The sequence below is a fragment of the Megalobrama amblycephala genome, linkage group LG22 (assembly GCF_018812025.1).
Source record: "Megalobrama amblycephala isolate DHTTF-2021 linkage group LG22, ASM1881202v1, whole genome shotgun sequence".
Taxonomy (NCBI): Eukaryota; Metazoa; Chordata; class Actinopteri; order Cypriniformes; family Xenocyprididae; genus Megalobrama; species Megalobrama amblycephala.
In genome coordinates this window covers 14,038,282-14,052,257 of record NC_063065.1, presented here as the reverse complement: position 1 = coordinate 14,052,257, position 13,976 = coordinate 14,038,282, and the positions used below count along the sequence as shown (strand labels likewise).

The 13,976-nt window shown below is 39.6% G+C and overlaps 1 protein-coding gene across 4 annotated transcripts; it reads right to left on the bottom strand.

The window, feature by feature from the left end:
• Positions 1-1,143: 1,143 nt before the first annotated feature.
• Positions 1,144-10,239, bottom strand: tnk2a (tyrosine kinase, non-receptor, 2a). 4 transcript variants are annotated; one of them, XM_048174970.1, is made up of 16 exons: positions 9,595-10,238; positions 9,238-9,415; positions 8,700-8,770; positions 7,797-8,024; positions 7,563-7,715; positions 6,923-7,200; positions 6,720-6,846; positions 6,497-6,643; positions 6,266-6,360; positions 5,822-6,016; positions 5,138-5,229; positions 4,973-5,017; positions 3,515-4,890; positions 3,332-3,427; positions 3,104-3,231; positions 1,144-2,812 (listed from the first exon to the last, which is right to left on the bottom strand). In XM_048174970.1, the coding sequence occupies exons 1-16, from the start codon at positions 9,640-9,642 to the stop codon at positions 2,806-2,808; spliced, it is 3,264 nt and encodes a 1,087-aa protein (XP_048030927.1). In that variant the 5' UTR covers positions 9,643-10,238; the 3' UTR covers positions 1,144-2,805. The 4 variants fall into 4 exon arrangements, with proteins under 4 accessions (XP_048030927.1, XP_048030929.1, XP_048030930.1 ...); XM_048174972.1 differs by lacking the exon at positions 4,973-5,017 and having other exon boundaries at positions 9,595-10,239; XM_048174973.1 differs by lacking the exon at positions 4,973-5,017 and having other exon boundaries at positions 7,797-8,003; positions 9,595-10,239.
• Between the last annotated feature and the right edge of the window lie 3,737 nt (positions 10,240-13,976).

Genomic DNA, 13,976 nt, shown 5'->3' with positions numbered 1-13,976 from the left:
AAGTTTAAAAAAAATCACAAGTGGGTTATAACTGGTGTGTTTTATTTCATAGATCAAAACGTGAAAATATTTAGAGGCTTTGTTAACCACAGACCTTATTTCAGGCGATTTAGCAAAAACCCATTCAAAAAACCCATAGACTTTACGGCGTTGGAACAGGAAGTCCTAAAATGCTAACTCGCTTCCGGGTTTTGCCTACAAAAATGCGTCATCCCTGAGGCACTCTATTAACAGAGCAGGTTTTAGTTGCATTGTTTGTCTGGAGCTGGTGTGCTGCTCCTGACTAACAACAAGCTCTTGACTGTATACTCTTGTGTACTGTATATTCATCTTAGCTTAGCATTATTTTGCTTAGCTTCAGATATGACAAAGAGACATCCACTCTTGCATTCCATATTAAATATAATAAATGTACCAAGACACAATTGTAACATGTTCATGCAACTGATTCCTGTACTTGTTTTAACATGGTTGATTGCTAGTAAAACAAAACAAACAAAAAAATCATGCTTTGGTAAATCATATGACATAAATAGTAGAAATTATGACATAAAAAAGTAATCAAATCTGCCATAAAGAGTTTGTGTCATAATTATGTCACAATTGTCATAATAAAACCTGTGGTTATTTGTCAAGTCTGCTCTAGAAGCGCTATTAGTGTAATGGACAATAAATTCATGTCTGGGGAATATGAAATATGACATAAGTAACTTTGAAAGCAATGTAATTCTTTAGCACAACACTGACATCTAATGGTGGATTAGAGAACTCGTCAAAGTATCAGCATCTATATTTCAAATATTTTGACGCCTGACAAACAATATAACAGCAAAATAAACGTTCATTAATTTGTAATATTTTATGTATTTCATTATATTTATATTAGATATTTATATTCTTTAGACACCGTGGCCTGTACTTTTTGACATTCTGTAGATGTTCTGTAAGGCTTCCTATGGCTCAGTGGGCCCCATGGTGCAGCTCCACTTCCAGGGTCTGTGAGCCCCACGGTGCAGCTCTGCCTCTTCGTTCAGTTAGTCCTAGAATCTCATGTTCCGTATAATCTGTGAATATATCTGTGAATAGCTGCTGTAATTCTTCAAACTCAATAAGGATGATAAAATAATGAAACCTCATTCACAACAGTTTTAAATATATACTTCATTACAAAAATACAGATAGATAATTATACAATACACATTTTAAAGCTTTTACAGTAAGCCCAGCATTCTGCCATCCACTTCAGAAAAAGTGGGATGCAACCTACATGAGGTGAGCACTGACAAAGGCTATATTCCAAAAACTGAACAACAATTGCAAAGACATGAACACAAAACCAGTGTAGGTAAAACATATCTAGAATACTGAGCATCTGGACAAGAGGCAGATGAAAATTACAGAGTACACAAGCACAGAGCAAAAGCCTCAATTTGCTTAGTAAGACATCTGTGTGTGATTGACTTACGGTTAACATGTTCTGACAGAAGAAAAATGCACATAAAAAAGCTGTTATTCAGTTCCAGTTTCATTAATACAAACTTCTCATAATCTTCACACAGAGACTGCTGTTTCTGTGATATATGAACCTGAGCAAAATCACAAAATGCGTAATGGAGTTCAAAGCAGAGTTCCACTTAAAAGTAAATGAAAAAGATGATATTCTCATAATAGCTAAATCAGCAACTGTGAACAAATGGAAGACATGTCTTTAGTGGTCCCATGATAAAGACAATGAAGACCAACAAAACTAACAAGAAATGGATGAATTAATAATATAGTAGGCGCAATTACAGTGTAAGTATATTGTCTGCAGTCATCATGGCACATGAAAAATGGGTTTATTCTAAAATAGTCTTGTCTAACCACAACAATAGAGGCATGAAAAAATAATTAAAAACAAAGACCAACTGTGGGTGATCTGTGGCTGTGCAGTCTCAGGTGGTGACTAATTTTAACACCACAGAATAGAGTAAAACTAATGAAAAACTAAGCTGAAATTAGGCCTATGTACAGCATGCAACATCATGAATGAGAGTTAACCGAAGTATGAGCATAATGCATGATGCATAAGGGTGCGGTCACATTATCATGAAATTTCACAGGAAAAAAGTCTATTGTCAATAATGTAGTGATGTATGAAGCACAGCTTATACAGAAGTTACTTTCTGTTGGTCATTCACCATGTGACCTTGAACCCTCTGTGGAATCTGTGTGGGGAAATCTTTCACCCTCATGTGAAATTCCTGATCACATGGATTCCTATTGAAATGACAGCCTTCGTCTGCAAAAACTCGCTGAATAACAGTAAATGCGATTGTACCTTAATGGTCTATACAAAAGCTTATAGTGTCTGGCCAGTATACCCTGCAATGTTTTTACATAAAATAAGGGATGTAGCAACCATTACAATATTGAGCTGTGCTCATAAGATTTACATTATGTCCCCACTTTTCAGATTGTTCCTACATAAAATATTCTTAATAAATAAACTACAAACATTTCACAGGCTGAATGCTGTAGTGTAAAGTCACATATGATGCAGTGAAAAGCAAACTTCTTTAAAACTTAAGCAAAATATACAAACACATTTTTAACTGTTCACATTGCACTGTTGTACTTCAAGTAAGTGAATTTTGCATTTCTCTTGCATTGATTATAAGAAGTTAAGCAATGAATGTTCACATGACCTGCATAATCTATTAGCAAATATCTATTGTATAACTGGTCCACAGTCAAAGAGTTGAAACTCGATTCTCATTGGATTCACTGGAAAGGAGATCATCTCCGTTCTTCCTTTTCCTGCCATTAGAACCTGACACAAATCGGAGAGATATGTTGAGTGTATGATGTTTTCTTTTTAGTTTAGTTTTCAAAGAATTAGTTTTTTTTTCTCCATACAATAAATTTTAATAGGGTCCAAAACACTGGAACCCCAAGAATTTTCATTGTATGGACATAAATGTATAACATTTTTCAAAATTTCTCCTTCATGTTTCACGAAGAATGAAAGTCATGCAGGTTTAGCATGACATGAGGGTGAGTAAATATAGACAGAATTTTAATTGGGTGAACTATTCCTTTAATAATCATATAGTCATACTACCTATGTCTAGATGGACCGTAGGAGTCCAGCATTTGAGTGCTGGCCTGCTCCAGATTCCAGCCGCATCGCTCTAAAGCTTCCATGCATTCGGGCCGAGCCTTCAAACCCAGTCGGAACAACTGCTCCACCTACATCAGGAAACAGTCATCTATGTGTAAATGCTTCAAAGATCTTTTATCAACCATGGGCACCTCTCTCTTTTGTGTCTGAAATGAAGCACACAGATACCTTCAGATATTTCACGGCCTCCTGAGCATTCCAACTGTGTGTCTGAAGGGCCGTTTGACACTCTTCTACAGTCACTCCATGTACCGCCTCCTGCACCTACAGAAACAACCAATCAGCCATCTCAGAATACCGTGACATCATTGAGTAGCCAATGGTGAGAGTATCTGGTGAAAAATTGCTTACTTGTTGTAGCGTGATATGGTTGTAGGCACCTGCTTGAGTGCTGCTTGGCCAGGCCAGACTGTTGGAAGTCCCGCTGTTACTGGTGTGGCCAGGGGAAGCATTGAGCTTGTTGACTTGCTGTTGAACCATAGGCCTCACAGTGGCCATATTTGGGGTTCTTTTCTCATCGTTTCCTTCTGAATCCTTCAAGAACCTCTCATACTTGTCCAGGTATGCCGGTTTATCAGGTAGCAAGTAGTAATGAGTGGTGCTGGCCTTCACTCCACCATACACGATAGGCAGGATGCAGGGACTCTTGGCCGGAGTCTGGGCCACTTCAGTAGATCCGTACTGAGAACTTGCAGTGGTGGCCGTTGACGTAGATGATGTGGTGGAGGAGCTGGATGGCGCGGAGGAATATGACGACGGGGATAGGCAGGAGCCCAATGATCCGACGCAACAGAGGCTGGATCTCTGTTGAGGGGAGCCACCTTGCGGCGCCATGGGGCTTGGCGCCCGAGAGTTGGGTTGAGATAGAGCGTGATCCCTTGGGGGTATCTGAGGTGGACAGCGGCTCCCATCTTCATGGTCTCCAAGGGAAACCGACAATCTGCTGCCATATATTCCTGCCCGCTTAGAGGGCCGCATAGGTGGGATTGGGATTCTTGGAGGGATCTGAGGCTTGTCCTCATAGGAGGAGGGCAGGATGATCTGGCGGTGTGGGGCGAGAGCTGAAGGAGTCGGGAGGGGTGAAGAAGGGAGGGAACGCCCGGTCGGAGGGACCCGAAGCTTCACCATCACCTCCCTTTGAAGCTCCTTGAAGATGTCTGCTGATTGCGAAAATGAATGGGTTTCCTCAGCATGCTTGGATGGTAGAAAGAGGTTGTCCTCCACGTTGCATTTACCATCGACTTTAATGTTATCCTCTGATTGTGTTTTTTCAGATACAGTGTCTTCCTGCACCGCAGATGAATTTATGGAGCTCACTTCCATGTCTTCCTGTTCAGCGCACTCCACGGCCACCTCGTCGTACGCCGGAAGAGGAGGCAGGGGCCGCATGTCCCAATCCACCACTGGAGTAGGGTGCATGGGGTTGGGCAGGGCTCGATTGGGGCTCTGCGGTGGCGCCATATCCAAGATAGAAGCGGCGTAGGATGCAGGTGGTTTCGCTGTGCTGGGGTTAGGTGTCTCGGTAATGGGTGAGGGTGATGTAGAGCTGAAACTGTCGTCTCCAAAGTCAATGAGTGAGACTTCGCTAAGGCGGTCACTCGGACTAGTACTTTCCCAAGGCCGGAGGCGTAAACCCAGGTAATTGGGAGTCTTAAGCGAGAGCTTCTTCACACCCGTTACAATCAGATCATCATCATCATTGTCCAGCACAGAGTCGTAAAATGGTTCTGGGTACAAGATATCAGAAAAACTTAAGAAAATTTGTTTTTATCATTCAGTGATTCTTAGAAGAAGAGAAATGGTTCTTACTCTTAAGAAGAACTGCTGGTTTAGGAGGTCTGGGAGGAGGTTGTTCTGACACAAAAGTTGAAGAAGAAATGATCAGAAACAAAAGAAGACAGAGTGAAATAAAGAAGTGGTGAATTTGAAGAAGAGCAGAACAGCCCAGCTCAACAAGATTAAGCCATTGCTTACTTTTAGCCCGGTTTGGAAGTTTAGTGGGCTTGGCCGCATTTGAATCCAACCCAAGAATATCTGGAGGATCCATGGGATTACCAAGGTACAGACTGAACACAAAGCACATGGGGTAAATAACTAAATCCAACTGCGTGTTTTCAGTCATTCAGTGGTTCTCAATAAGTGGGCAGAGATGACTAAACAGTATTTTAAATCAACAAATTACTATGAATATATTAAAATAATTGGACTTAAATGTAATTAAAATGTAATGAAATTAAAATGCTAAAAATACAATACAAAATCAAGATGAGAATCTCAGATTTCAAACTGAGATTTCCTATATAATAATATAATAAAAATAATAAATGAAAACATTATTTTAACCCCTCAATAACTTATTTTTTACTGAAGATCACAAGGTTCTTGAAACATTTGAAATCACAAAACGAATCTAATTTAACATATTAATACTCAAAGTTTCCGTTAAAAAAGTTTGAAAGCGAGCAGCTTTATTATAATTACAGCAGAAATCCCGGAAGTAGCATATTTTGGGACTTTTGAGTCAAAAAGGTTGAGAATTACTGGTGGTTCTCTAGTGGTGAACACAAGTAAAGCAGTCTGTTCCCTGAGAGAGAGAGAGAAAAAAATCTATAGTGTCTGCTAACAAGAGGTCAATCATGCATGGTTATGGAATATTACTCATCAATCTTGTCAGGGGCGCCCCAACTTCTGTGTGGGTCTGTGTCTCCATGGCCTGTATGGATGAAACTGTGCTTGAGAGGTCTGCTGATGTCGTGAGCAGACAGACCAGCCACAGAGGTCACTACATTCCTAGGGAACTGTCCCACCTTCAGGGTCTGTCTGTTCTGACCTCTCCACCAGTAGTTCTCTGCTCTGCAGCACAGAAAACAGGCTGTAAAAACAGACTAAAATAACTAAATATACACTTTTTTTTTTAAAGAAAGCAAGGCTGTTCTGTTCAACATTCATGTCCTTAGCATAAATGGTGAAAAACTAGAACTGTCAAGACTTGCAATTCATTTAATGATGATCAAATTTCAATATTTTTTTTTCTTTCCAAGGCTGTAGGTTAATACAGTGGATTTCTACACCTGGCTGACCCCCAAAAAAACTCGCCCTCACCTGCCCTCAATGATAGTGATGATGTCATTGGCATGAATTTTAAGTTTGTCTGGTTCATCAAAGTCCTGCAGTGCCCTCATGTCAGTGGGCATTGTCTATAAGTGAATTAGAAAGACTTCATTAATTAAAACAACCAATAATTATATTGACTTTCTGGTGTATGTGCAATACAATAAAAAGGACATTCTAACCAGTGTAATCACCTTCTGCTGTTACTATCACAGACCTTACCTCCACAAGGAAGTCCCTGAGGGACACAAACGTCGGCCTGTCCTCGGGTTTGGGTGACCAGCACTGCAGCATGACATTATAAATGTCCTGCGGACAGTCCTCTGGTTTGATAAGCCTCTCTCCCTCCTTATCGATCTTATGGAGAATCTATGCAAAAGAACACAGATGTCACACCAACTTTACTTACAGAAAGAAGTGTTTAAGGTCAGGTATGTGTGTATACCTGACTACCATTGAGTCCAACCCATGGTTCCTGCCCGTGGGTGAACATTTCCCACAATGTTACTCCAAACATCCAGGTATCACTGGCATGGGAGAAGGTACGTGTCTTCAGGCTCTCTGGAGCACACCTGCAAAGCACAGAGCATGTCAACATGAGCTGGGGGAAAGAATAAAAAGTATATGGTGGTCTAGAACTCTTCTCACCAGGCAAAAGGGACTTTGTGATGCTCCTGCATCACATAATGATCATCGTTTTTAGGCAAGGCCCTCATCAGGCCGAAGTCACCGATCTTAATGAGGTCATTGGAAGCTAAAAGGATGTTGCGTGCAGCCAGGTCTCTGTGAATGAATCGGCGGGACTCAAGGTAGGCCATGCCACAGGCAATCTGAACGGTGTAGTGGCACAGCACTGATATCAATATATGACCCTGACGCTTCCTCAGGCGGTCCAATAAAGCACCCAATGGGGCAAGTTCTGTCACCTGAAACAAATAAGATGGGCAAAAGGATAGTTCACACAAAAATGAAAATCATTTACACTACCAGCATCATTACTCCAGTCTTCAGTGTCACATGATCCTTCAGAAATCATTCTAATATGCTCATTTGGTGCTCAAGAAACATTTCTTATTGTTATCAATGTTGTGATGCTTAATGTTTTGTGGAATCCATGAATCCATGAATAGAACATTCAAAAGATGTGTTCTTGCTAAGTATTAATGTAGTTTGATTTGGTTTAGGTTTGTTTGCTTGAGTCACCATAAAGTTAGACTCATATAGCAACATAGTTATGTTTTTAAAGACACATAATGCCATTTTTAGTACTTCAATTCTCATTCCTCACCATCTTCATGGGGTGTGTGAGGACAACACCATATAGACGAATGAGATTGTGGTGGTCCAGGGAGTGCATGGCGTTAACTTCTCTTATGAAGTCATCTAGACCTTCACCCTGGTCCAACAGGTCTGTCTTCAGGCACTTCACAGCCACACTCAGCTACAGCACAGGAAGAAAAGCTATGCATTATATTATGCATATGAAAAGCTAATCATTACTAGTGATGTTTATCTTCCTAACCACTCTTCCAGAGGGGGCTTGCCATTCTCCGCGTTTCACCACTCCGAAGGAGCCGTCTCCCAGTTTCTCGTAGAGGGTTAGGTCTCTGTCACTGATGAGGCAGGTGAGATCGGCTGGCTGACCGTCTGGTTGAGCTGATGATGGGGATGAGCTGCGGAACACCACTGGGGTCTGGGAATCTGAGTCAGGCCGCTTTCCGGTGAACACCTGCTGACCCAAGCACAGAGACTACGGCTGAGGGTGATTCTACCTGCCTCTGACTAAAAGATGCAATAGCTCTTCACACAGTGAGAGGTGTCATTCATAAACCTGGCAGACATCAATGATAATCTATGTGAAGCTCAAATGCAGCTATGAGAAAAAAAGTCTTATTAATAAGTAGTCGACGTATTTACAAAAAAATCTCCTTCAATGTTTCACAGAACAAAGAAAGTCATACAGGTCTGGAATGACATAAGGGTGAGTAAATGGTGACAGAATGAAAATTACCCAAGAAGGGTATCAGTTAAAACAATTCTCTTACATTTTACACTTATGAATCACTTCAAACTTGGTCAGAATAAGGTCAAGACACGGCAGATGTAAAATTGCAAAAGGATTCTTGATATCTTAAATAGAGTTGCCATGGTAACACATTAAACTTTAATAGTCTTTTAGGCTGTTTTCATACTTAAAATTTCATAACATTCAGCTCACACATTAGAGTTGTCGGCCGTTAGGCATAGGTAAAAGGTAAGAAATGGACATGGCGGGGAGGCTCTGTAGCCCCCTCTTTTGGCTAAAGTGATAGGATCAGTTTTAACTCGGTACATATATTATTCTCATGAAGTCGGATAACTTTCAGAATTACAGACATTAAAAGGAAGTCTGACATTTTTTTCCATTTCAGGATCCTCACCATACCTTGCTCACCCATGACTTCCGTTTGCACATGGCCCTTCTCCTTTTCACTGCCTCCCATAGCCGTCTCTGACCTGCAGAGCCAGAGAGAGATAAAAAGGTCAGAAGGTTTAAATATAATGAATATAATATCAAATAATTTTCACCTCATCTTTTTTATATTATATTATATTATATTAAAATTATGTCATCATTTACACACCCTCATGGCCGCTAAAGTCTAAAAGTTTATGTGTAATAAATTCTATGTTGAATCAAATAAAATATTTATTTTCCAAAGGTAATTTTTTAATGTCCATCTGACCTGATTTAACCCAATAATGACTTTAAATTATTTTTTGGGGGTAATTAATGTACAAATTTGATGTGCGAATAATTTGCCATTAATAAGATTAATTAATCGCCACATTGTGTAATTAGATTAAACATTTTAATCGCTTGACAGCCCTTCAATAAATAAATAAATAAATAAAAATTTAATTAATTCTTCCAAAATTCAAAGCTCCTCTCCCACACTTAAAACACATGCAACCCCACTCACCTGGTCGGCCCATGCCGATCTTTTCAAGGTCCTCATTTTTGACATAGTCAAAGTGTGAGAGACGTGTGACATTGAGGTCATCACGGATACGCAGAAAATATTGCTGGAGCTGCACATCGGTGAGCAGCTCCATGAGCCACTCCGTACCTTCGTCAGACTGCATATCTCCACCATCCGGCTGCACACACAACATAAGAACATCTTATATTGTTTTAAGCATAAACAATATTATCCTCCACAGTTCTGCTTCTCAAGTAAATCTGTGATTTTAAGGATAGTTCAATATTTTTCCTGAAAAACAAGACAAAAATACAGTTTTTTTGCTGTGTAGAGAAAACAGTAAACCTCATCTTTTACCTCATCTTTTACATTATAGTGCCGCTGGTATTCTGAGACCGCCGCCATTTGTACATGGAAAGCAGTGCTTTCAGGGAGTGTGTGTATGAGTGAACTGCACTCCCTCGGGGTGTGTCCTGTTTTCACAGTAAACTGTCAAGCGTCTCCTCTAATCTGCAAGATATATTTGTTTGATTCTTCTTCCTCGCATCAGCAGCAACACAAAGCTCTCTTTTATACGCTAAAGTCAAGAATAACATGTGTAATCTGATTCCTCGCTGAAAAAATAGTTGCAGTCTCATGTGAAACCGTGTCTTCTGTTGCAAAACCTCTGCCCAGCCTCCTGAGAATTAATGTGAAAGATTAATCCCACCCTTTTGGGTGAATGAATCAGTGCGCAGACTGCGCACAGTGCCTTAAAATCCATTTAATTGCAGCTCTGTCCTGTCTTCCAAACAAGTCAACATCCATCCTCTGTCTCATCTCCTTAAGTCTCCGGTCTCAGTCAGATGAATAAAAAGGTCACAGCTTGTTAACGGTAAGGCATTTCCATATTAGTGTCTTTTCCAGAAGCAGCATTTTGCTTTCTCTTGCTGAGTCACTGCGAGATGCAGCACGAGTGCGGCGGACCTCAAAACACAAACCTTAAACAGTACTGCTGTACAAAACTGAATGTGCTCAACACTGCACTGCTTAACACCCCCCACCCCCCCCCACACACACACACACACACACACACACACACATACTGATGTCAACATTTCTGTACAAATCCTTTATTTTATTTGTGGCCATTTTTATAGCCACAGGAAATGACTGGAATAGGATTAGGAAACGTCTCAAGCTTGATTCAAACTCAGGTCACCACACTACATGCCAGAGCATGTACACTACAACGGATGGACGTATAGACAGAAACACGTTCTGATTTTGCTGAGTTAGACGCGTTCCTGGATCAACATATTTTGTTGACTCTGGAACAACGTTCCTTTACGAACATTTAGTCCTAACCTTATCTCTACCCCTAAACTTAACCCTACACATAAGTTATTCCTAAAATCAGAGCGAAATGATTGGAAGCACCAATTCATGATTTTAAGCCTAAACTTGACATAATCTGTAAACTTGTCCCTCAAATCTGATTGGTTGATTTGAATGTTGTTCCAGGATCAACAAAGATGTTGACTCAGGAACATGTTGAACTCGGCAAAATCAGGTTCTGCGTGGATGGATGGATGGATGGATGGATGGATGGATGGATGGATGGATGGATGGATGGATGGATGGATGGATGGATGGATGGATGGATGGATGGATGGATGGATGGATGGATGGATGGATGGATGGATGATAGATAGATAGATAGATAGATAGATAGATAGATAGATAGATAGATAGATAGATAGATAGATAGATAGATAGATAGATTTCTGCAATGATTTTATATAAATATGCCCAGACACAACACAGATTTAGCCGACTGACCAATCAGAATCAAGTATTCCAGAGAGCCGTGTAACATATATATAAAGAGAGACAAAAAGGGTGTCAAAACTTCATTGATTCTTTTGGGGAAATGTACATCTGCTTATAGAGCAGTAAATCAGGACATGTTGACCCATTCACTACTGATGAATTATGCAGCCTCCCAGTGTGAAACAGAGAGGGCGGGGGGGAAGGTGCAGAGAGAATGTGACTGAGTTGCCTAAACACCCTCAATTAAAACAGTCCACAGACGTCCATAAACATATTTATTCACACTTTTTCACTAAACACATAAACCATCATAAATCACCCACTGAGTGTGACAATGACGCAATAACCCTTGGCAACTAGAGCATGACTAAGAAGAGCAGACAGAATGCCACATGGCATCTTTTTCCCTTCCAGAGATCCTCTACGCACAAATATGAGGATTCCCAATATAGGACACTGTCGTAGGAGGCAGGGTGGGTGGAAATGTACACTCTTTGAAACTCTGATACTGTGAGATAATATAATTACGCAACAGACTCACACTGGCCCTATATAGAGGAACAGCACATATAGAAACAATATCAATATCCAATTTAAACAATTCATTCTTTGATTCAGGACATTCTAAGTTCAGAGAACTAAATAGAAATAAGAAGATAGACAGACTGGCCTTGTAATTTGGTACAGCACATATAGAAACAATATTCTAAATATTTCATAACTAAATTCAGTCTTATATTCAGGATATTCCAAGTTTTAGAGAACCAAATATAGTCTTGCTTATTTACCCAACGAGGGATTTAAGGTAAAGTGATATCTAGAAGTGGTCTTACAAAGCTTTAGGCCAGTCCTGAGGTCTTCAGAAAATATCCAAAATAGCTGATGTCAGGGACGGTCCTCCGGCGGCCCAGTGTTTGACAGGGCCATGACAGGCACATATGAGCCAAATCAAGGCCGCTTCTGACTAGTCAACGTCAAACTGCAAAACAAATTTACAAATGCAGAGATAAGTTATCATAGTGAGCATTTATAACCTTGTTACAATATGTTTTTACAAACATTTGATACTAATGCAGAGATTTGCACAATAAATGCACGTAAGAGGGATGATGGTGGACCCTGTAAGGTGAACATCATCCAGTTGACATGTTCAAATCGTTCTCGCTGACTGACTTTTTATAGACATGCAAGTTAATATGTATAATGACACTTGTTTTGGTCGCGAACAACTCTATGTTTAACAAATCTGTTGAGTGAATGATTCAATGAATCATTTCATTCATAACACAACAGCATTCAAATATAAATTAATCTCTTTGGAGAATGGATTCAAAAGATTTGAATCACTAAAAGTAATATAAATAAGTGATATTTTAGTATCACTGACATTTGTATTTATCGTTTTCATTTATGTATGCAATATTATAAATCCATTAAACTACAACACCGTTTGGCCTTAAGGTATCAAAGGAACTGTAAATTCCTCATGTTGCACAAGGCTTATTTTTCAGATTATTAATAATTAATAATATTCTGAGTAATTTACAGTTTGTTTGATACCTTTAGGCCAAACGGTGTTGTACCTTAATGGATTTAAATGGGTTCAGTATTGTATAGCCTATACAAGGGATAATCTTCTGAACATTTTACTATTAGTTTGATATTATAATGTCATATAGTTAAATTGTTTAATTGATTTATAGGGCTAATTAATATATATTTTATTTCTTGAAATTAAGCCTTGTGCTATGCAAAGGACATTTGTTTATATCTGGGTTGGTTTGGGCTGAAAAAAATGAAATGCGCATAGAGTATAATGGGTATGAAACCGTATGCCTCGAACGTCAAACGTTAAACTAACTTTACCGCTATAATAAGCGACTTTCGAGTCATCATCTCAGGCCCATTAGTGTTGTCTAGCTAGACAGCGCGCTAGGTTTTGAGACACAGCCACTTGTCTTCTATATATTCAGATAGAGCCGGACACAACAAGCGTAAGTAACCTATAAATAGACAGTTAAATTTAACGAAATAGGCATTAAAGGCCGGTGTTATCCATACTGATCACATGCTCTGTAGTGATGCAGTCCTGCAGTCATCAGGATGGTTAGCGTAGCGCAGAGGTACCTGCATCGATTCCCGAACATCCAGTGCAGCGGTCTGAGCTCACGTTCATTTAGTTTTGAGTGAATTATATTTCAAAACAGACAAGACTGTCAAATGAATTACTTACCTCTTAAATAGTCGTTTTAAAGACAGAGAATAAGCTGCTCAGCGGCCGTAATCCTTCTTCACCCTCGGTACAACAAGGATTGCATCTCTTTCTTAAAGCGACAGCGCTCTTTACGCAGACGAGCGCGCGGGGGCGTTTGTATCTTTATGGGAACCTTACATTGACTGTTCTTCATCAATTAACCCTTTTATGCATGAATTACAACAAATGCCCCCACCAGTCTGTGTCGATTTACCCTTATTATCTAATAATTCTGATGTTCAAAATGGACACATTTCTAACATAGCTCTCCTCTCTGAGAAAACCTCAGACTGAAATTTATAATGATCTACTGATGTTTTCAGACTGTGGGAAAGAAATAGCGATCAGGTGTTTTCAGTTTCATCTGAAATAAGCAGTGTTGGGAGTAAAGCATTACAAGGAACCAGATTACCTATTTGATGTAGCCTAATGACGCATTACTAGTAACACATTATGTAATCAGAAACTTTTTTGTCATAATTGCAAATTACATTATAATAACACAAATACATTTATTTACAACCAAAAAGTTACTGCCGATTAAGTATTTAAAGGGTTAGTTCACCCAAAAATGAAAATTCAGTCATGTCGTTCCACACCTGTAAGACCTTCGTTCATCTTCGGAACACAAATTAAGATATTTTTGATAAAATCCGATGGTTCAGTGAGGCCA